At 44.9% G+C, this 21,605-nt stretch overlaps 1 protein-coding gene across 3 annotated transcripts in view; it reads right to left on the bottom strand.

Moving 5' to 3' along the window:
* The window catches only part of LOC126473608 (GTP-binding protein GEM-like), a 460,931-nt gene extending 442,978 nt beyond the window's left edge, over nt 1–17,953 (bottom strand). For all 3 annotated transcript variants that reach the window (XM_050100775.1, XM_050100774.1, XM_050100773.1), the window contains exon 1: nt 17,848–17,953. In XM_050100775.1, the coding sequence (XP_049956732.1) occupies nt 17,848–17,887 (40 nt within the window). In that variant the 5' untranslated portion in view covers nt 17,888–17,953. The remainder of the gene's footprint in view (nt 1–17,847) is intronic.
* Between the last annotated feature and the right edge of the window lie 3,652 nt (nt 17,954–21,605).

The raw sequence follows: 21,605 nt of genomic DNA, 5'->3' as shown, positions 1-21,605 counted from the left end.
CCCTCGTAAGGGGCAAACCGCTACATAGTTGGGTGCTACCAAAATCCAGTGACGAGCTGAGCGGAGGCAGTGAAGACCCAGTGTCGCGGAAGCTGCCCCGATGCATCCCCACGGGACACGGCGCACTTGCTTCTCCTTTGTGCCGTGAAAAAAAAACTTTCCCTCACCCTCGGATTATCCTGACTTCTTCTTCTTTTCTCGGATGAAGTACCCACTGCGCGGCAGGCGTTTCCGAGAATTACGACGCTGTGAATTTCGCCGTGAAACGTTTCCTGAACAGCTAAAGTGCAGAACTTTACGCAAACGTCTCCGCCCAGTCATCTTCCTAGGGAAAATTTATCACACTGAAGTGATAATCAGAAAGGGGTTAACACCACCATCAAGTCTCAAGGTCACTTACAGCGTGGTAGTTAAAACTGTGACTATTCATTCGAAAACGGGAAGTAAAGTGACGAACGAACCATCCGCTTTTCTCTGCTCCAAATACGAGGGTTGGAACTTAAATAGTGGCAACTAGTCATTCACAACCGATAAAAAAGGGTTACTTGTTTGTACCTGTTACTGTCCTTCAAAGTAATCATCAGCGTTGTATAGAACGCGTTGCCAGCGATTTGCATGGCGTAGTGTACCGTTAGCAGAGCCTGTTCTGTTGATGGTGAGAATGGAGCGGTCTACTGCCTGTCGAATCTCTGGAACAGTTCTGAAGCGAATGGCACGAAGTGGTTCCTTCATCTTCGGAAAGTCACAAGGACTTAAGTCCGGAGAGCATGGTGGACGGTACAGTACTTCCCGCTCCCATCGACCGAACAGAGCACCCACAGCTTGCACTGTAAGCGCCCGCGCATTGTCGTGCAAAATGATGGATGGCTTGCGCAGAAAGTGTCGCCGCTTCTTTCGCAAAGTTGGTCGCAGGTGATGTCCCAAAAACGAACAGTATTGCTCTGCATTGACGGTCTGCCGTGGAGGAACGTAATGCGTTATTATGACACCATCACAGCCGTACACGAGAATCATCATAACTTTCACCATACTGGGGCTCTGACGCACTTTCGACTTTCGCGGCGAACCATAATGACGCCATTTGTTGCATTGGGGTTTCAGTTTTGGCTAAAGGCCGAAATACTAAATGTCTTTTCCCAAAGCTGTTTCACATAGGAAGACTGCACTGTAATTCCTTCTCTGTCGCACAGATGACAAATTGGTAGATATCGAAATAGACGACAGAGGGATAGAGACACAACTAAAAAAGAGGAAGGGCCGCTGGACCTGATGGACTATCAGTTCGATTTTACACAGAGTACGCGAAGGAACTTGCCCCCCTTCTTGCAGCGGTGTACCGTAGGTCTCTAGAAGAGCGTAGCGTTCCAAAGGATTGGAAAAGGGCACAGGTCATCCCCGTTTTCAAGAAGGGACGTCGAACAGATGTGCAGAACTATAGACCTATATCTCTAACGTCGATCAGTTGTAGAATTTTGGAACACGTATTATGTTCGATTATAATAACTTTTATGGAGACTACAAATCTACTCTGTAGGAATCAACATGGGTTTCGAAAAAGACGATCGTGTGAAACCCAGCTCGCGCTATTCGTCCACGAGACTCAGAGGACCATAGACACGAGTTCCCAGGTAGATGCCGTGCTTCTTGACTTCCGCAAGGCATTCGATGCAGTTTCCCACAGTCGTTTAATGAACAAAGTAAGAGCATATGGTCTATCACACCAATTGTGTGATTGGATTGAAGAGTTCCTAGATAACAGAAAGCAGCATGTCATTCTCAACGGAGAGAAGTCTTCCGAAGTAAGAGTGATTTCAGGTGTGCCGCAGGGGAGTGTCGGTGGACCGTTTCTATTCACAATATACATAAATCGGTTGTGAATAAATAGTTGCCACTATTTAAATTCCAACCCTCGTACCCAGGGATACACATGTACACACATGCCATTCCTATTTATCACGAGAGTATATTCTCCCACAAATAAATAAAATACAGCTTAATTTCCCCGTTCTGAGAACGAAATGAGGTAACTGTAAGGCAATCTTTCGACATGAAACTCTACCTTCCTCTTCTTCCATACCAGCAACCCCATTCTTTAACACTCAAAATCCCGCATATAAAACAGTTTCAAACGTCTGAATTCTTTGCAAATGAGGTAAGATGTTAAATATTTGGCGTTAAGGATGTAAAACAGTTATAGCTGGACACGCAAAACCCCAAATATGTACGTTTTATTAGCATCGGATTATTCACTGATAGACAAATGAAAAGTTTAGGAAAGGTTTGAAATCATATTTAAAGTTTGTTGGAAGTCGCTAAGTGCAAACACTGGATGAATGTAGTCTGGGTAATTTGCAGTTCGTTTCAAGAAAAGCTAGTTCTTCACGTATCTCAATGTTTATAACGCCATGTGTCGTACAATGATAGACTACAATTTTACCGGTCCATTAAGTGGAATATGTGGGTAGTGTCTAAAATTTGTGTTGGTAGTAGAGTTAGCAGTAAGGAACTAAGAGAAAAATTGGCCAGGTGCGAGTAGAACTCTCGCAGTGAGGACTCCGTACAGAAGTATATAGGGAGTCCATACATTCTCGGAATCGAGGATACTGCGATTTTTGCCTGTTATAGACATTGATACTGACAAAGTATCCGTCCCAGGAATTCCAAGGCTTTCGGGAATGCTTCAATTTCAAGTTTGAAATCGGATGACGAATGACAAAAAAATATTTTTATCGTATGATTTACTTTCATATTAAATTTGGCTTTATTAGTACTGTGAAAACTATTATTTTATATCAGTGGGAATTGCTCTCTTGGTTTTGATGAGCGAGTTTGCGGTTATCAAATGGCCGCATCCTTTGACTGCATTGACTTAGACGCTTCAATTTTTTACCTCGACAATGGGCCGTGGACCTTAATAAGTCATAAAAATTTCAGCTCGAGACATCTATCGTTCCTGAGGCGAAGGATTTTTAAGAGGCGGACAGACTGACAGACGACAATGTGATCCTATAATGGTTTCGATTTCAGCGCCTGAGATACGGACCCTTAAACACCGTGCGTGATGCTGACGTTTTAGTCAACGAACAGCGGTAAATCTTTTTTCTTTCATTACTTTGTGGGGGATGCTAGAGAGAAAGTTTCGTAAAGGTTCGAAATTGTGTGTAATGTTCGACGGAAGGCGCTGTATGCTCCTATTCTCAAATGCTGGACGAATACAGCTGTGGCTATTTGAGCGGCGTCCATTACGCTGCATCGAGGCGAGTACACAGCTCACCTACTGTGTCGAACCTCAAACGCGAAATCCGGCGCCGCTGCCGGCCACGCGGCTGTCCCGGGTTCGATCCCCGCTTCTGCCAGAACACCTCATAATGGCCAGATTATAACAGCGCTTTAAATTTTCTAATTGAGTTGGTAATTTTATGGAATAACGAAAATTAAATTTCTTTCGTACACTGAAGCATCAAAGAAATTGGAATACTGAAATACAGAAATATGTAAACAGCCAGAATACGGCGCTGCGGTTGGCGACGCCTATATAAGACAAGTGTCTGGAGCAGTTGTTAGATCGGTTACTGCTGCTACAATGGTTGGTTTGTCAATATTTAACTGAGTTTGAACCTGGAGTTATACTCCGCGGACGAGCGAAGGGACACATCATGTACGTGGTAGAACGGGACTAACGACGACTGAAGAGAATCGTTTAACGTGACAGAAGTACAACCTTTTCGCAAATTTCTGCAGGTTTCAATACTGGACCGTCAAAAAGTGTCAGCGTGCGAACCGTTCAACGAAACATCAACGGTATGGGCTTTCGGAGCCAAAGGCTCATTCGTGCACCCTTTATGACTGCACGACACACTGCCTTACGCCTCGCCGGGGCCCGTCAATACCGACTTCTTGATGACTGGAAACATGGTGCCTAGTCGGACGAGTCTCATTTCAAATTGTATCGAGCAGATGGACGTGTACGGCTATGGAGCCAACCTCATAAATCCATGGACCATGTATGTCAGCAGGGCACTGTCCAAGCTGGTGGAGGCTCTGTAATGTGTGCAATGGAGTGCTACGTGCCCCCTGATACGTCTAGATACGACTCTGACAGGTAACACGTACGCCACCATTCTTTCTGATCACCTGCATCCATTCATGTCCAGTGTGCATTCCGACGGACTTGGACAATTCCAGCAGGACAATGCGACAGCCCATACGTTCAGAATTGCTACGGAGTTACTCCAGGAATACTCTTCTGAGTTTGAACAGTTCCGCTGCCAGCTAACCTCTCCAGATATCAAGGTTATTGGGCATATGTGAGATGCCTTGCAACGTGCTGTTCAGAAGAGATATTCACCCCTTAAGGATTTATGGACAGCCGTGCAGGATTCATGCTCAGTTCCCTCCAGCACTGATTCAGACATTAGTCGAGTCCATGCCACGTCGTTTTGCGGCACTTCTGCATGCTCCCGGTGGCACTACACGACATTAGGCAGTTTCTTTGGCTCTTCAGTGTGTAGGAAATATCAAAAATGGTTTTTTTTGCCCTTATAACCTGTTAGATAGAGAACCTGTAAGTCACACTGGGCGATCAGATTCAGTGTTCCTCGTCTGACGCATCACGACAAACAGTCGCCGCTGTGTGTCGCATCTGAATGCTATCCGCACCGAGGTCGATCCGTACCCATTGGCGGAAACGGAGTCGTTCCCTCGCAGCGCACTGGAGCCGCCCTGAAATAGTTCGTACCGGGGGGCAGGCGGGAGGCGGCGAGGGGCGTGCCGTGGGCTCGTTCTCCGGAAGGAACTTCCCGAGGAAACGCAGGCGGCTCCCCGCCGATACTGTGGGCCCGGTCTGAGTCTGCTTCGGCAAACACTCGTCTGAGAGGCTGGCCAAACACTGTTAAGAGGCGGAGTTCATTTGCCGGCGATCGCTCTGCGGCGCCATCTCGCCTGCCAGCTAAAGGCCGGTTCCCACTAGAGCGCGGCAGCGCGGCGTGCGGCAACGGCAGCGGCAAGCGTTTTCCGCTTTGACGCGGCGGCTCGCGGAATTGGCGTTCCCATCTGGAAGCGGCAGACGCTAGCGGTAGCCAATGACGGACAGCCACTGAGGTACGGGGAGGGACCCACCGAAACGACCGGTGTGTTTGAATAACTATATCTTATACCTACATGAAGGAAAGACGAAGTTGGGTGAAGACATACAAATTTTTCATTTTCTGTACAATGTACTCTTTTACGTATTTCATTACTCATGTTTTCTCATTTAAACATAAACAGATTTCATGACTACCGTTCATGATTGTTCACTATCTCCTTACACATTGAAACAATGTACAATAAAAGAGATTATTCAGATAGTTAAGCGAGACAAAAATTTAAAGTGTGATACGGTAGCAGGTACAGGAAAACACTAAAAACACAAAGGCTTGGGGGAAGGGATGAAAGTGGAAGCCACCTGATAGAATTTAGCACAGAGCACAATGTAATCATCGCCAGCACCTTGCTTAAGAATCATGAAAGAATAATACATACTTGGAACAAAGTTTTCGAAACCAGATTTTAAATTATAAGATATTTCCTGGTGCAGACGCAAACCTACAATAATTTATTGGTTACGAGCTGCGGTTTACAACCAAAGAGACAGTAAACGGTAGCAAATTAAGGAAATGGAACTTGACTAAGTCACGACCCACAGTTTTTCGATAATCTTAAAGTTACCGTAATGCAACAACTGACTGAAGCAGAGAAAGGAATCCGCTAGAATACGAATGGATATCTTTGAGAGAAAAAGTGGTGAATGCAGCAGAGTATGTGAACGGGAAGAAGGTACAGTAGAAATCGTTAGATAAAACGTGATATATTAAATTTGACACGAGGGAAATATATAAAAATGCAGCAAATAAAGTAGGCCATGGGAAATAGAAATGTCTAAACATGACGTTGACAGAAAGTCCAAAATTGCAACGCGATTTTGCACTTGGAAAACAGGGGAATGAAAATGAGAAAGAACAAAGAAAACTTTGCTCAAAGGAGAAGCAACCGCCAAGGACTCATCTGGCAAGCCAGAACTAAGCAAATAAGAGAAGGCTAGAAAGTGGAAGGAATATGTAGAGAGGAGAGGGGGAGGGGTTGTACAAACTAACATAAGCACAATGTTAGATTCCTGTGAAATGCCTGAACACACAAGGCAATACTGATTCTACCACTTAGTTAAGTAATCACACTGAAGAACTGCGAAACTGTGTTTATAGCATTTGCATGTTTAGAGAAAGATTTTGACAATCTTAATTAAAACATTCTTTGAAGCTCTAAAACATAGGGCCACAAGATTATCTACAACTTGTACAGAAACCAAACTGCATTTCTAAGACTTTAATGACTTGCAAGGGAAGCAGTAATTGAGAAGGCAGAAGTAGAGAGGATATAAAATGAAGACTGTGAATAGCAACAAAAGCGTTCTGAAAAAGAAACTTTGTTCACATCGAATATAAATTCTAATGATTGGGTACAATTTTACAAAGGTATTTGTGTGGAGTGCAGCCTTGTATGTAAGTGAAACGTGGGCTATGAACAGTTCTGTCAAGAAGACAATGGACGCTTTCAAAACGTGGTGATCAATAAGAATGCTGAAGATTAGATATGAGGATCGTGTAACTAAAGAAGAGGAACGGAATTAGAGCAGGAAGAGGAAATTACGGCACAACTTTGACTACAAAAGGGGTAAGTTGACAGGACATATTATGAGGCGTCAAAGAATGAGGACAAAGGGGTTGGGTGATAGTATTCTGATAATAATCATCTGTTGAAATGCTATTCTGCTATTTTATCGATTAATGTAAGCAGTGAATTTACTATTCCATGCACTTCTCCACGAAACATTTAAACCAGAACTGAAATCAGCTGAACACCAAATCTTTCAACCACTGTCTGACAACTACTGCATTCTCTTTCAACTTTCTATAACTATCACTGGCTAGCCACACACACATAAAGATATGAGGACAGAAATAAACAAACATTAATTTTCAGCATATAATTCTTTAGATTGGCAACATGCACATAAACAAACCAAACAGGAAGGGACATGAGGTGAACACACTGTAGTTATGACTTCAAATCAGTGTTTTCGGTAAAATGTCTACAGCTAGTGTCAGAAGAAAAAAGAGCGAACATGAAAATGTGCTTATGTTCCATAATCTAAGTTTTAGTTCAACCTCCAGCATGTGACCAGGTGAGGCGAAACGTATATGTCCGCCAAAAACTCGATTCACTGTAAGTAATCAGTTGTTGTTGTTGTTGTGGTCTTCAGTCCTGAGACTGGTTTGATGCAGCTCTCCATGATACTCTATCCTGTGCAAGCTTCTTCATCTCCCAGTACCTACTGCAGCCTACATCCTTCTGAATCTGCTTAGTGTATTCATCTCTTGGTCTCCCTCTACGAGTTTTACCCTCCACGCTGCCCTCCAATACTAAATTGGTGATCCCTCTATGTCTCAGAACAGTCCTACCAATCGATCCCTTCTTCTGGTCAAGTTGTGCCACAAACTTCTCTTCTCCCCAATCCTATTCAATACTTCCTCATTAGTTATGTGATCTACCCATCTAATCTTCAGCATTCTTCTGTAGCACCACATTTCGAAAGCTTCTATTCTCTTCCTGTCCAAGCTATTTATCGTCCATGTTTCACTTCCATACATGCCTACACTCCATACAAATACTTTCAGAAATGACTTCCTGACACTTAAATCTATACTCGATGTTAACAAATTTCTCTTCTTCAGAAACGCTTTCCTTGCAATTGCCAGTGTACATTTTATATCCTCTCTACTCCGACCATCATCAGTTATTTTGCTCCCCAAATAGCAAAACTCCTTTACTACGTTAAGTGTCTCATTTCCTAATCTAATTCCCTCAGTACCACTCGACTTAATTCGACTACATTCCATTATCCTCGTTTTGCTTTTGTTGATGTTCATTTTATATCCTCCTTTCAAGACGCTGTCCATTCCATTCAACTGCTCTCCTAAGTCCTTTGTTGTCTCTGACAGAATTACAATGTCATCGGCGAACCTCAACGTTTTTATTTCTTCTCCGTGGACTTTAATACCTACTCCGTATTTTTGTTTGTTTCCTTTACTGCTTGCTCAATATACAGATTGAATAACATCGGGGAGAGGCTACAACCCTGTCTTACTCCCTTCCCAACAACTGCTTCCCTTTCATGTCCCTCGACTCTTATAACTGCCATCTGGTTTCTGTACAAATTGTAAATAGCCTTTCGCTCCCTGTATTTTACCCCTGCCACCTTTAGAATTTGAAAGAGCGTATTCCAGTCAACATTGTCAAAAGCTTTCTGTAAGTCTACAAATGCTAGAAACGTAGGTTTGCCTTTCCTTAATCTTTCTTCTAAGATACGTCGTAAGGTCAGTATTGCCTCACGTGTTCCAGTATTTCTACGGAATCCAAACTGATCTTCCCCGAGGTCGGCTTCTACTAGTTTTTCCATTCTTCTGTAAAGAATTCGTGTTAGTATTTTGCAGCTGTGGCTTATTAAACTGATAGTTCGGTACTTTTCACATCTGTCAACACCTGATTTCTTTGGGATACACTGATAGTATTAAATTTGGAAAGAGTGGAGTTTGTTTCTAAGGAAGGCGTCAGGTGAATTTTTATCTGCTTTTTTTGAATAGGTATCTTTTTCGTTTATTTTTGGAGGATCTGGGCGTTACAACATTCAATCTCCCTACGACAACGATGTGTTGACTAATCCCTTTATCAGTTTTGCTGCTCGTTATTAACTCAGTATTACTTGTTGCTAAGAGGTGAAGTGTGTTTTCAGGATCGTTTAGTATTCGCGTGGGCTCATGAACTAATTTTCAGAGAATGCGTTTAGCACAATTTCGGATGATGTTTTACGCGTACCTCCGGAACTGAACATGTATTTTCGCCAACATATCGAGGATAACTATAATCGTATGAGTCGGGTTAGTGTTTGAAATTAAACACAAGCTTTCTTCGAACCTTTCAGCAACTGCATCATCTGAAATTGGAGGTCGGTAAAAGGATCCAATTATTTTATTTCGGTTGCCAACAATGACCTCTGCCCATACTGACGCAGAGGAAGTATGTACTTCAATTCCGCGACAGGATAAACTACTTCTAACAGCAATCCTTTCGGAATACCGTTATATTCTTCGCAAAAATTTCGGCTGAGCCATATCCGGCTTTAGCCAGCTTCAGCGCCTTTAACGATTTGAGCATCAGTGCTTTCTATTAGCGCATGGAGCTCTGGTATTTTTTATGTCGTTTTTTTAGTGATAAGTTGTCTATTAGTGGGAGTAAGAAGATACGCTGGAGTGAAGTCAATATTTACATGAGACAATGAATATTTTGTTTATTTGTAAGTCAGTTTAACGTAGTATTTAAGAGTACTTGCAAAATGTATTTGTAAGCCTTTGGTTCCGTGATCCAGTAGATTTTGAAGTAAGTCACATGTTTCTTCTGCGAAAGGACGAGACGGTTAGCTCACAATATATATATATATATATATATATATATATATATATATATATATATATATATATATATATATATATATATATATATATATATATATATATATCTTTTGTTGCGAATTTGAGGACCACATACCAATTTCAAGCCGGCCGAAATGGCCGTGCGGTTAAAGGCGCTGCAGTCTGGAACCGCGAGACCGCTACGGTCGCAGGTTCGAATCCTGCCTCGGGCATGGATGTTTGTGATGTCATTAGGTTAGTTAGGTTTAACTAGTTCTAAGTTCTAGGGGACTAATGACCTCGGCAGTTGAGTCCCATAGTGCTCAGAGCCATTTGAACCACCATTTGAACCAATTTCAATTCTTCGTTCTTTGTTCTTTTGTTTCTTCCAGTATACCTTCATCTGTTCACTACGTTCCTTCTTCCTTTTTTATTTATTTATTTTCTTTTCGTCCAGTAAGCGAGAAAATGCGACATACAAAGAAATTTTCTACCTATGGTAAGAAGTTAAACATATATATGGTACTTACAATTTTATGTGGTGTATCCTTAAATTTGGTAAACAGTTTCCATCTGTATCACAATTCGCTAACCACATTATCCCTGGCACACTTGCAATCTACGTGAATGTATAGTAACAAGTCAAACATAGAGGTGTGCAAAACTTAAGGAGAAGAGTAACTTTGGCACGATGTGTGATCGCGCTGGCTACAGGAGTGGCAAGGAGCTGCTGCTGTGGGACGGCGCGGCTGACACCCGCTGCACGTTCGTCAGTGTATGCTGCAGTACGCCCGCCCCCCCCCCCCGCGCCCCCCTGCCCCCACGCAGCCCCCACGTGGGTGAACGGACTGGCCTGCCCGTCCCCTCGACCAACACCCTCTCGTTCCAAGAGCCCCTCCAACTGTGCTGTTTGCTGCCGTCGCGCATTGCCATCCGCGAAACTGAAGTCCATGCCGAGTGACAGTGGGGAGGAGTGCAGAGTCACAAAGACGCTGCTGACCGGTGGGCGGGCCTGCTCAGCTCAGCCCAGCCCACGACGTGTGTTCCGTCGGAACGGCCGCACTGCACAGTTGTGTGGGTGCTCTGCGTGTTCCCGCCTCTTGCCACGAACTGCAACCATTGTCGCTGCCTTCGTAAATTAATAATTATCTTCCTCAAATGTAATACAATCATGTTCATATTTTACAAATTTTGATATACTAACTTTCATTTCTATTTTGCTCTCGTAGATCTGATAGTAGCTGTAAATCGGCTGTAGAAATGAATTAAATGTAACCTAAATTACGAAGTCTTGCATTTATTTGACGGATTTATGTTAGTCAGAAACATCTCTGACGGTCCGTGGTGACGTGCAGCCGTTCGCCAGGCTGGCCGCGCGTCTGGACGCGACCGTCGACCCAGTGCTGCGAGGAGCGTCAGTCAGCCGGCCGAGCGGCCCGCACCTTTCCTTCATCTACTGGTGTCCTAATTGCTTTGCAGAGAGGAAAAACCTCCACGGACTACATTCAATGGGGTATTACAGGACCATACCAGCAAACTTCGATTACTCATAGGTCACACAAGGATGACATTTTTTATTAATGGATATACAGTCTTAAATGCGTCCTTAAGATTGTTGTTGTTGTTGTTGTTGTTGTAGTATTTAGTTCGAAGACTTCTTTGGTTCCCATTCGGGACGACGTCGGTTCAAACCAGCATCTCGCCATCCTGATATAGGTTTTCCGTGATTTCCATAAATCGCTTGAGCCAAATGCCGGCATGGTTCTTTTGAAAGGACACGGCCGACTTCTTTCCCCATCCATCCCTAATCCTAAGAGACCGATGACGTTGCCGTTTGGTCCCCTCCCCCCAGTCAACCAGCCAACCAACCACCTTGTTTGGTGCAGCTCTCCATATTACTCTATCCTATGCAAGCCTCTTTATCTCCGAATAACTACTGCTGCTTACATCGTTCTGAACCTGATAACTGTATTTTTCTCTTGGTCTCCCTGTACGATTCCCGCCCCCCCCCCCCTAACCTTGTACACTATCCTCCAATACTAAATTGGTGATCGCTTGGTGTCTCAGAATGTCTCCTCTAAACGGATCCCTTCTTGTACTCAGGTTGTGCCACAAATTTCTTTCTTCTCTAACGCTATTGAGTACCACCTCATTAGTTACGTGATCTGCTCATCTAATCTTCAACATTTTTTTTTTCTGTAGCACCATATTTCAATAGCTTCTGTTCTCTTCTTATCGTCCGTGCGTCACTTCATACGTGCCTACACCGTGTTTATCGTCCACATTTTACTTCTATACACGGCTACACTTCATACAAATACTTGAAGGAAAGGCTTCCTAACACTTAAATCTATATTAGATGTTAACAAATTGCTCTTCTTCAGAAACCCCTTACTTGCCATTGAAAGTCTACATTTTTCGTCATCTCAGCTTCGACCATTATCAGTTATTTCGCTGCACAAAAAGCAAAACTTAATCGCACAGTAGAGTAGCAATCTCTTTGGAAAAATCACGGCTGCAGCTTCCCCTTGCTTTCAGCGGTTCGCAGCACCAGCACAGGAAGGCCGTTTTGGTTAGTGTTACAAAGCCAGATAAGTCTATCATCCAGACTGTTGCCCCTGCAACTACTGAAAAGGCTGCTGCCTCTCTTCAGGAACCACACGTTTCTCTGGCCTCTCAACAGATACCCCTCCGTTGTGGTTGCAACTACGGCACGGCTATCTGCACCATACTTAAGGTTATAATAGTAAATACCATTGCACAAAGATTACCCTTTCTTATTATTACGCGTACTCTGACAGTAATTTACATAACGGTTCAAACAGTCCAGCTGTGCCTCAGTACGTGCTGCAGACCTTCGTATCAATGCACGTACAGCTGAGCAGAACAAGTCTGAATTCTGTCGGACGTGGTCGAATGTGTACTGTCTGCCATCGGGTTCCCCTAAATGGCAGGCAGCACCGCATAACAGCCGCGCTATGAGGGAAACAAACCAACAACCAAACAGGCGAAGACATCAGGCAAACACGCCGAAGATTCCAGTCGATTAATAGGAACCTTTCCTTGCAGAGGTCGCCGCGCCATCTCCAGCCACGGATTCCTACGCCGGGTTTCTATTGGCTCCAGCTCACTATATAGGCCCGGCCGGTCGAAGGCAGACCAGTCTTCGTCCACTGCTAATGGCAACCACTGTTGTATTCTTCAACAGTTTATTGAACGTAACTTCTTCTACAATACAATAGCTGGCTGTACAATAGATGTAGACGTCCGTCGATCTAGCCGGAGATGTGGTTCCTCTCGGTCGGCTGGTACTTCGATCGGCGGTGCAGTACAGCGGCTTCGGTGGTATCTTCTCGGAGACTCTGCTATAGCGGTTGCCATTACCAGCGGACGAAGACTGGTCTGCCTTCGACCGGCCGGGCCTATATAGTGAGCTGGAGCCAATAGAAACCCGGCGTAGGAATCTGTGGCCGGAGATGTCGCGGCGACCTCTGCAAGGAAAGGTTCCTATTAATCGACTGGAATCTTCGGCGTGTTTACCTGATGTCTTCGCCTTTTTGGCTGTTGGTTTGTTTCCCCTCAAAGCGTGGCTGTTATGCGGTGCTGCCTGCCATTTAGGGGAACCCAGTGGCAGACAGTACAGAATGCATCAGTGATTCGGGCCACACAATCAGGTTTAACGGCAATTGGAGTAACGGAAACCACATCCTTCCTTTACACGCCCCCAGAGGAAGTAATGAAGGTGCGTCTAGTCAGGCGAGCGCGCCGGTCACACAGCGGGTCCTCCTCCTACCAAATGTTCGCCAAAACCGACAGTCAGCGGCAGTCGCGCAACAACTCTAAGTGTGCTGCTGCTCCGCCCTGCTGGACGCAGAGGCCTCTGCGCACAGCATGCAGTGGACTGTCCAGCAGTTCCTGAAGTGTGGTCTGCAGGAACTGTAAGTAAGATGCTCCACTTAAGCCAGGTGCCAGTATTACAGGCCCTGTAAGGTGATTATCCACAATTCCCGTCCATATGTTGACGGCGAACCTTCGCAACAGCAACCGCGAGCAGGTTCTCACAGTCCCAGATGTGGCTGCTCCTGCTGTTAAGATACCTGCCACGCCAGAAGGTGGCCTAATCTGTAAATAAAACAGGTGTGTTGAAGGAAACATCATTCACTCTTTGGAGTACGAAACACTGCATAAACTGCATACGATGTGAGTAATCAGCTGGTCCTCCAAGATGGTAGGGTGCAGGATGAACTACGTGCTCCTGAACTGCTGTATAAATAGATACGTGACGTGTTGCGCCGCTGCTTGAATGTTCTTTGCTGACTCTACGAATGACTTCACCCACCACGTAGCGTTCGCCACCGCCAGCGTGGTGAGGACACAACCTCCCCGTTTCCCATAAGCGTCCATGAATTGCAACGAAAGTACTGTTGTGTGCGTATCTTCTGCTAGGAAACCGATTTTCGTAGGTAATATCTGCTATTCCATTTACCCTCGCCTCGTCGCAACACAGATACTGTCACTTCATCGTCAGAATCAAACTCTGAGTATTAACAGCGATAAAACCTGAATTCAAGACTAGCAAAATGCACGTCTCTGAAGATATTTATTTATTCGCTATTTCCTTTTCGTCTGTTATCTATATAAAAGGACAGAATGTTCGATATGGATTGGCTCGAATATAACAGACAATGTTTTAATACACTGATGACGGCCCCCTGAGGTCTCCGTAGCTAGCGGCGGCTCCGATTTCCTGCTTTACGCCCTGTTGTACTCTCTGCTGGGTAACGTTTGAACTGTCTGCTGACAAGGCACGAAGTAGCAAGAGTGTAGATGTTAGTGTAGCTATGTTTGAACCCCTACACGATCATGATAGCCGTCACATCGGCACGAGCACAGAGGTGATCTCACGAGCCAGAACCCAACGCACAAGATGGCGCGCCACAGACAACGTGCTTTACGCGAAGACGAAATGTATCATGATTTTTATGCGCATTCATTACAGGATGCACAAAGTGATACGGAGGATGACAACAGTGATAATAGTAGTGATTGTGGCAGTGAGTTTGGGCTCTGTACGTCACCTAAACGGCGGGAACAGCCACGTGTTTGGTGTGTGAGAGTGGTGCTTGTATTGATGGTGAGGTAGATGTTTACGTGCAGTCGATACAAGCAATGGGTATACTAAAGACAATCCATTTGGAATCTTTCGAAAGCCAACCAGGCTTTATAATTGTTCCCGATTATGCATGTAATATGTCAGAGGATGCAGCTTGCTGTTTTGGAGATGAATTAGCTGATATTTTCGTAACTTGGAAATACGTAGTGGGGAAGGGAAAAGACTAGATGAAACCATTATTTCTGTATTGACACAACAGTTAGACATCTGGCCTCATGTCTATCAGGACAACTACTACAACAATGTGACAACTGTAGATAACCTCCTTGCTCAACCTTAGTTTTGGACCGTTGAAAAGAATCCCAAGAGAAGGGAAGGCGTATACTGCCGGAAGGGAGATGTGGTTATACAAGGTTGGAAGGGCAAGCAGGTGTTGTAAATTGTTAGCACTGCATATCCACCTACGATGAAGAGTGTAGAAAGCAAGCGAGGTGTCGTGAAGAAGCCTGACTATATCCTTCAGTGCAATAAATACATGAAGGGTGTAGATAGACCAGACTAGTATTGGTCGCAGCACCTAATCCTGAAAAGAAACTGTCATATGGAACACAAAGGTAGTCCTCTGGTTGATCATTTTTGTCCTGTTCAATGCCTTCATAATTGTAGAACACAGAACCCTAAAAATAAGGAGAAGTACAAGTCGTTCCTGTTGCAGGCCGCCAGATACAGGGAATGAACTCAGCAGCCAGAAGTGAATAATCAAGGGGATGATGGAGGGGAAGGCGATGACTTCAGACATCTCGAACATCTAAAGAGGATCATCCTCAAATATTATCATGGGGTATGAGGAAAAACAAACTGGAGCTAATTGTTGGCTCAGGGACCAAGATATACTCTTCCAAGCCCTGCAGCGCACAAAAGTTGATGAAGGAAACACTCTACATGTGCTCATTCTGCAAGGCAAACTTCACAATGGAGTGTGCTTCGAGAAGGAGCACACACGGAAGAACTACTACAACGCCTGGTGTGAAGGAACTGTAATTAATCCTGATAAAGACTGTAAAATGGACAGTTAATAGAACAGAATAGTCATAACACTCTAAAGAACCCGCTATGGTAGCCGAGAGCGCTAACGCGCTGCTTCCTGGACTCGGGTAGGCGCGCCGGCCCCGGATCGAATCCGTCCGGCGGATTAACGACGACAGCCGGAGTGGAGACCACCCTGGAAGTGGTTTTTAGGGGGTTTTCCACATCCCGCTAGGTGAATACCGGGCTGGTCCACACGTTCCGCCTCAGTTACGCGAGTCGCAGACATTTGAAACACTTTCGACTATATCACGATTTACACGACACGCAGACAGTTGGGGTACACTGATTCCGTCCCTGGGGTACGGGGTGGCGGCAGGAAGGACATCCGGCCGCCCCTAGAAACAACATTGCCAAATCCGTTGTAACCACGCCGACCCTGCGATCGCTGTGGGACTTAGGTGTAAGCGAAAGAAGAAAGAAGGAGAAGTCATTACACTCTAAAATCGTCCGGTCCGGGAGGGGGTCACTAAGACATCCGACTGGTGGATTATGGACACCATATTACACGAAGTTTACAATTACTACAAAATTATAGTTTAAGATCGTAATTTTCTGCATACATTAAGAATAATTTTTTCGTAATACAGTGAAACGGTTTCTATTCAAACATTAAAAGTGTGAAACAAAAAGTACAGGGTTGAAGAGATGTAAATTGGTTTGTGGGTAGACGCAAAAACACACCAGCCAGCCGAAAAGATGCTGTTAGACAAGTGACGGTACCGCAAGGTGCCTGCAAGACGGCTGCAGGCAAGTCAGACAGCACACAGCACCTGGCCACAGTGGTAAACCGGAACACAACTATCTGATACTTAATGTGTTGGCACACAATTTCAAATCTGTTAGTAATAAGGGAAAAAACTCTACACAAAATATTTACATAAAAAGGTAATAATTGTAACTTAAAACAAATTAAAAGACAATATTACAACAAAACAAGCGGAGTGACAGGACCGGCACGACTCTACAGAATAACGTCACTAGGAGCTGCGGAGCTTGGCCGTACCTCAGCAACGGGGGACCAGAATGCGCGTGTTTCTCAACAAAAATTGATCGTCTTTGTTTGATCTGTCATCCCTCAAAGTTTGTCGCTAAGCTCCTGAAATAGCCTGTTTAACAAGCTACGGACGTCCAACATATCGTCGCCGAGTCGCGGTTTAATCGTCTTGTAATATCTCTTTATATTCTACTAATTGTCCATGCACAATTCTATAAATGAATTACGTTTCCTACTTGACCATCTATATACCTGCAGAATCGATGCGTAAAGTAGTACAATACTATTACTATTCCATGAGCGCATAATTACTCTTTGTAAAATTCTCTCTGGTGTGTGTTGAAAGGACTTCTAGAATTTTCTCCGTGCCGAATAGCCGCATTGAATAGTTGTAATTTTGCTATCGAGATTACTGGAAGAAAGAGATTGAAAATATATTGTATGCTACTCAAGGAAATATATACTGAGCATTTACATCAAAGGTGTGTATTATATATGTATTCTCCGATTGGAAATTTGCACGGAGGTGTCGTTTCGTTGATAATCAGAAGGGAACTTCCGATGAATTGCAAACGAACCTGCAATTATTAGATCCAAGCGCTCCATTATTTCATCGGATGATTTAACTCGAACAAAGCTAACTTTCCAATTGATCTGAGGTTTCCCGACTGACTACGCAACGCAAGAAAACCGAGACATTTTATTTACACAGGATTGCAGATCGCTTCGAATCATCGACACTGCGGACAAGTAAAGTCATCGATTCTGGTTAAGCGAGTAAAGCTTAATTATAACTTTCTTGATCGACTGTGATATGGCTGCTTATGATTGATATCATTAATAAAATACTAATAACTAAATTTCCTCTTCACCAGCAACCAGTATAAACACAATAATTAATTAAAATTATGGTCTCCATCCAGTTTGCAGCAGCACGTCAGAAACCGACCAGCTTCGCCGTTTCCGAAACACTCGTTCGCACGCACCGAATCAAAACTACCCGAGTTTGTAGAAGACGTTACGTCAGTGGATTTCGGCGTCTGCGGCCCGTAGTCTCGTCTCTATGCGGTCGTGACGATCCGGCTCAGCAGCGTGCGACTGCACAGTGGCGGCGAGATTGGATGCGAGCTGTAGGTGTAACTCACCGCGTTGCCTGTCGTAGGCGTTGATGCACTCGGAGGTCATGAACTGCGAGATGAGCGCCGACTTGCCGACGCCCTGCGCGCCCAGGATGGCGACGCGGTACGTGCACACGGCCGGCGGCGGCCCGCGCTCGGAGGCGGCGGGGGCGGCTGCGGCGGCGGCCGCGGCGGCGGCCTCGGCGGCGGAGCTCTGGCCGTCCGGCGACGGCGACGGGGGCGGCACGAGGCTGTTGCTGCGCGAGCGCCGCCTCCGGAACGAGTCGCCGCGGTTCACCACGCCTGCAACAGCGCCGCCCCCACACTGTCACTCGGGCGCCGACACTGTAGTTCAATTCTTTTATCTTGGCGGTTCGCTCATGCCCGCCCAGACGCGAGAGATTGCTGCGTTGCCAGTTGCACGCGCCGCAGACTTACGTTTAGGGGGGAGCGCGCAGTTTATGAAGTAAAGCCACCACGGCCGCATTAACCCTTTCGCTGCTACATAGACGTGCTCCCCGCATTCCGCGCTGTGCGCGATTTTGCCATCACTGCACTGCACGCCTGTGCAGACACGTGGTGTTCCGACTGCTTTGACACACTTATCATTCCATTTCACAAAAACTATTTGGCCCAAAAATTTGATTTTTACACATCTTCTTGACTGATACCTTCCCCCCATAAATGACTTAATTTTGTTTCGATGTTCAACGCAGTTATTGTACAGCATCAAATGTACTAAACCACTGCATGAAATTTTGAAGAGTTTGCAAAGGTAAAAGTTCATAGCGTATACTTTCCGTATGGTTGATTTCAGTTGCCACCAGAAATTTCAAAAAATTACATTGAAACGAATAAACTTCATGAAGTAAGACACTTCGACATTGTTTTTAAATAAAGAAAATATTAAGCACAGCACAAGGTTTGAACTTAGAACCTTTCCCTTAGCAGCCAAACACTTTTTTTTTCATTTTGTTCGTTGTTGATCGTTGCGGACGTCACATGACATTCGTTCAATTTCGTTTATTGATCCTTCCACTCAGTTTTTTTATTACAGAGGCCAACCAGCTCTCTGACCGAACACGCTGAGCTACCATGTCGGCAACACTTTAACCATTACGCAGCTCATGATTTAATATAGTTCCTGGAGGACTTTAAACTAGGATGCAAAATACCGACGAACCCTGTTGCTATGACTATGAATTACTCACGTTTCGTCGAAGTACAATAGGAAATAAACAATTACCGCTGTTCTTTATTGCGAAAAAGCGGTTAGTCAGAATGATACAAACACCTTTCCTTGTTATCGCCTGAATTAGGAGGCTTATTGCTTGTTTGGTTTAATTAATTAATAGAATATGAAGCAATTGGTACAAAGAATGCTTTCTAAAGTTTATATAAAAGAAATTCTGCTATCAAGACATTGCTTTCGTTTAGTTTATTTATGACTGAACGTTTCTAAAACTGAAGACACTCGTCCGTGCTCTTTACTGCAGTAGAGCTCTGGCAACGTCGTTCTCCGTTCATTGGCTGACTGTGTTTTGTGACGTCAGATGCGCAGAACGAACCTAAACTCGGCCGTCATAAATGACAGACAGACTACTCTGGTGGAGGTGGCCGAGCTGCCGAGACCTGGTCAGGCGCTTCGATGCGTAGCCTAGAAACGAGGAGGGTAGTGGGTAGAGCGACGTGCTCGGTGGAAACCTGGTAACTTAGGCAGGCGAAGGAATCCACGGGGACTAATTTTAGCGCTGCCCTAGCCTACACCAGCGTGGTACTGCCAGGGAAAACTGCGAGCTGTCGACGGCAGAAACCGTATACATATCCAATAAGAGAAACAGAGAGTAATCGAAAAAATGTAAACCGAAAACCGTCATCAGCGTACGGGAAAACCACAACCGGAGTAAAACCAGAGAGGGAATAATTGTGTGCTATAGGAACCTCGACGACAGAAAAGCTTCGAAAACGTGGACACAACTGTACTAGCGAAACGTGCTAACTAAGCTACCGTCTTACGCCGCCAAAGCGTCTCCTCGCCAGTTGACGCCAAGGTCCTCCCCATACCCCACGGTGCGGTCGTCCAGCCAAGTAACTCTGGACGGCCACAATTGGTGCGTCCATCTCGATCTGGATGTCGGAGTCCGGCAAGGATGCTAAACTGACACGCGAGAAATTAGCTCCTCCCACCAAACAGTCAAACTAAATTGCTAGAAGCGTCGAAGGACTCACGCGCCGCTGGGACGGGGCATATAGCATATCTCGTAGCGGGGACGCTTGTACCTGGTACCAATGTGGCGCGCTCCGTTACGGTAGCATGGTGGAGCGCGGATCACAATATTCTGTTGTCAATGTAAGCAGTCTTATAAGATCCAAAATGCTCTACAGCAGCTTGTTCCGGAAACAGAAAAACAAAATTGAAAAAATCCAATTCAGTTGCATCAGGACTCGTATAGGGGCTATGCGTCCACACCGACAAATGGATTATTAGCGGGAGCGGCAGAGATGCCAGATGGCATACGATGGCTGTTAATGAGAGACATATTCCTCCTGAAACGTCTACCAGCAACTGACCACCCAGTGACGCAGAATTTCGGAATACTGTTTAATAGATAAAATAGACAGATAAACAATACCACCCAACAAGTAGAATTATGTACAAGCTTTGCAGATGTAAAGACAATTTCCACTGTTCCGAAGAACGTGATCATATCTCAGTTCCGATTACAAGTATAGTTTCAGCAGCAGATGTTCTCTGCATTCAACCAAAACATTCTCCGGAGAGAAGCAATTAGTGAAACCTGCATTCCTGATAATTTTCTGGAATTTTTGGACATATATACTGACGTCTCGAACGTCCTTTTATAACGTAGAAGAATTTCTACTACTGTAATGTGTAAAAGGTGATAGGTAGGAATTACTAACTCACATCTGAATACTTTTGTGTTTAAAATAGAACCTTATAATGTTTAGCATACAGCCACACTTAAAAATTAGTTTGAGATATGTATGTAAAATAATTCGTTCCATATCGTAAAACTGGTTCATGGAAGATGAAATTAACCAACCAACAACCACGGGAAATAGAGTGGGTTGCGATTTCCTGTATCCGGCACAGGTTCAAAATGGTTCAAATGGCTCTGAGCACTATGGGACTCAACTGCTGAGGTCATTAGTCCCCTAGAACTTAGAACTAGTTAAACCTAACTAACCTGAGGACATCACAAAGATCCATGCCCGAGGCAGGATTCGAACCTGCGACCGTAGCGGTCTTGTGGTTCCAGACTGCAGCGCCTTTAACCGCACGGCCACTTCGGCCGGCTATATCCGGCACAGGTAACGAGGAACTGATTTCCGTTTTCATTGAGACTGCTAGATCCTCTGCCGAACCCACAGCTATACTTCCACTTCATATTACTTGCAGAGCCTCACAGTAAGGAATATATTGAAACCTGGGGGTTGGGGTTGGGTTGTTTCGGGGGAGACCAAACAACGGATTAGGGAAGGACGGGGAAGGAAGTCGGCCGTGCCCTTTCAAAGGAACCATCCCGGCATTTGTCTGGAGCGATTTAGGGAAATCACGGAAAACCTAAATCAGGGTGGCCGGACGCGGAATTGAACCGTCGTCCTCCAAAATGCGAGTCCAGGGTGCAATGAAACCTACTCCAATTAACGCAAACACCTACGCTTCTCAAGATAACTAATTCACTGGGTATAGGACATTATGAAAACCGGCAGCGAAAACAATATGTCGAAAAGAGGATAAAATTGATGTGGATCTAGATAAG

The sequence above is a fragment of the Schistocerca serialis genome, chromosome 4 (assembly GCF_023864345.2).
Source record: "Schistocerca serialis cubense isolate TAMUIC-IGC-003099 chromosome 4, iqSchSeri2.2, whole genome shotgun sequence".
NCBI classification, from domain to species: Eukaryota; Metazoa; Arthropoda; class Insecta; order Orthoptera; family Acrididae; genus Schistocerca; species Schistocerca serialis.
This window is presented reverse-complemented; position numbering and strand designations above follow the sequence as displayed.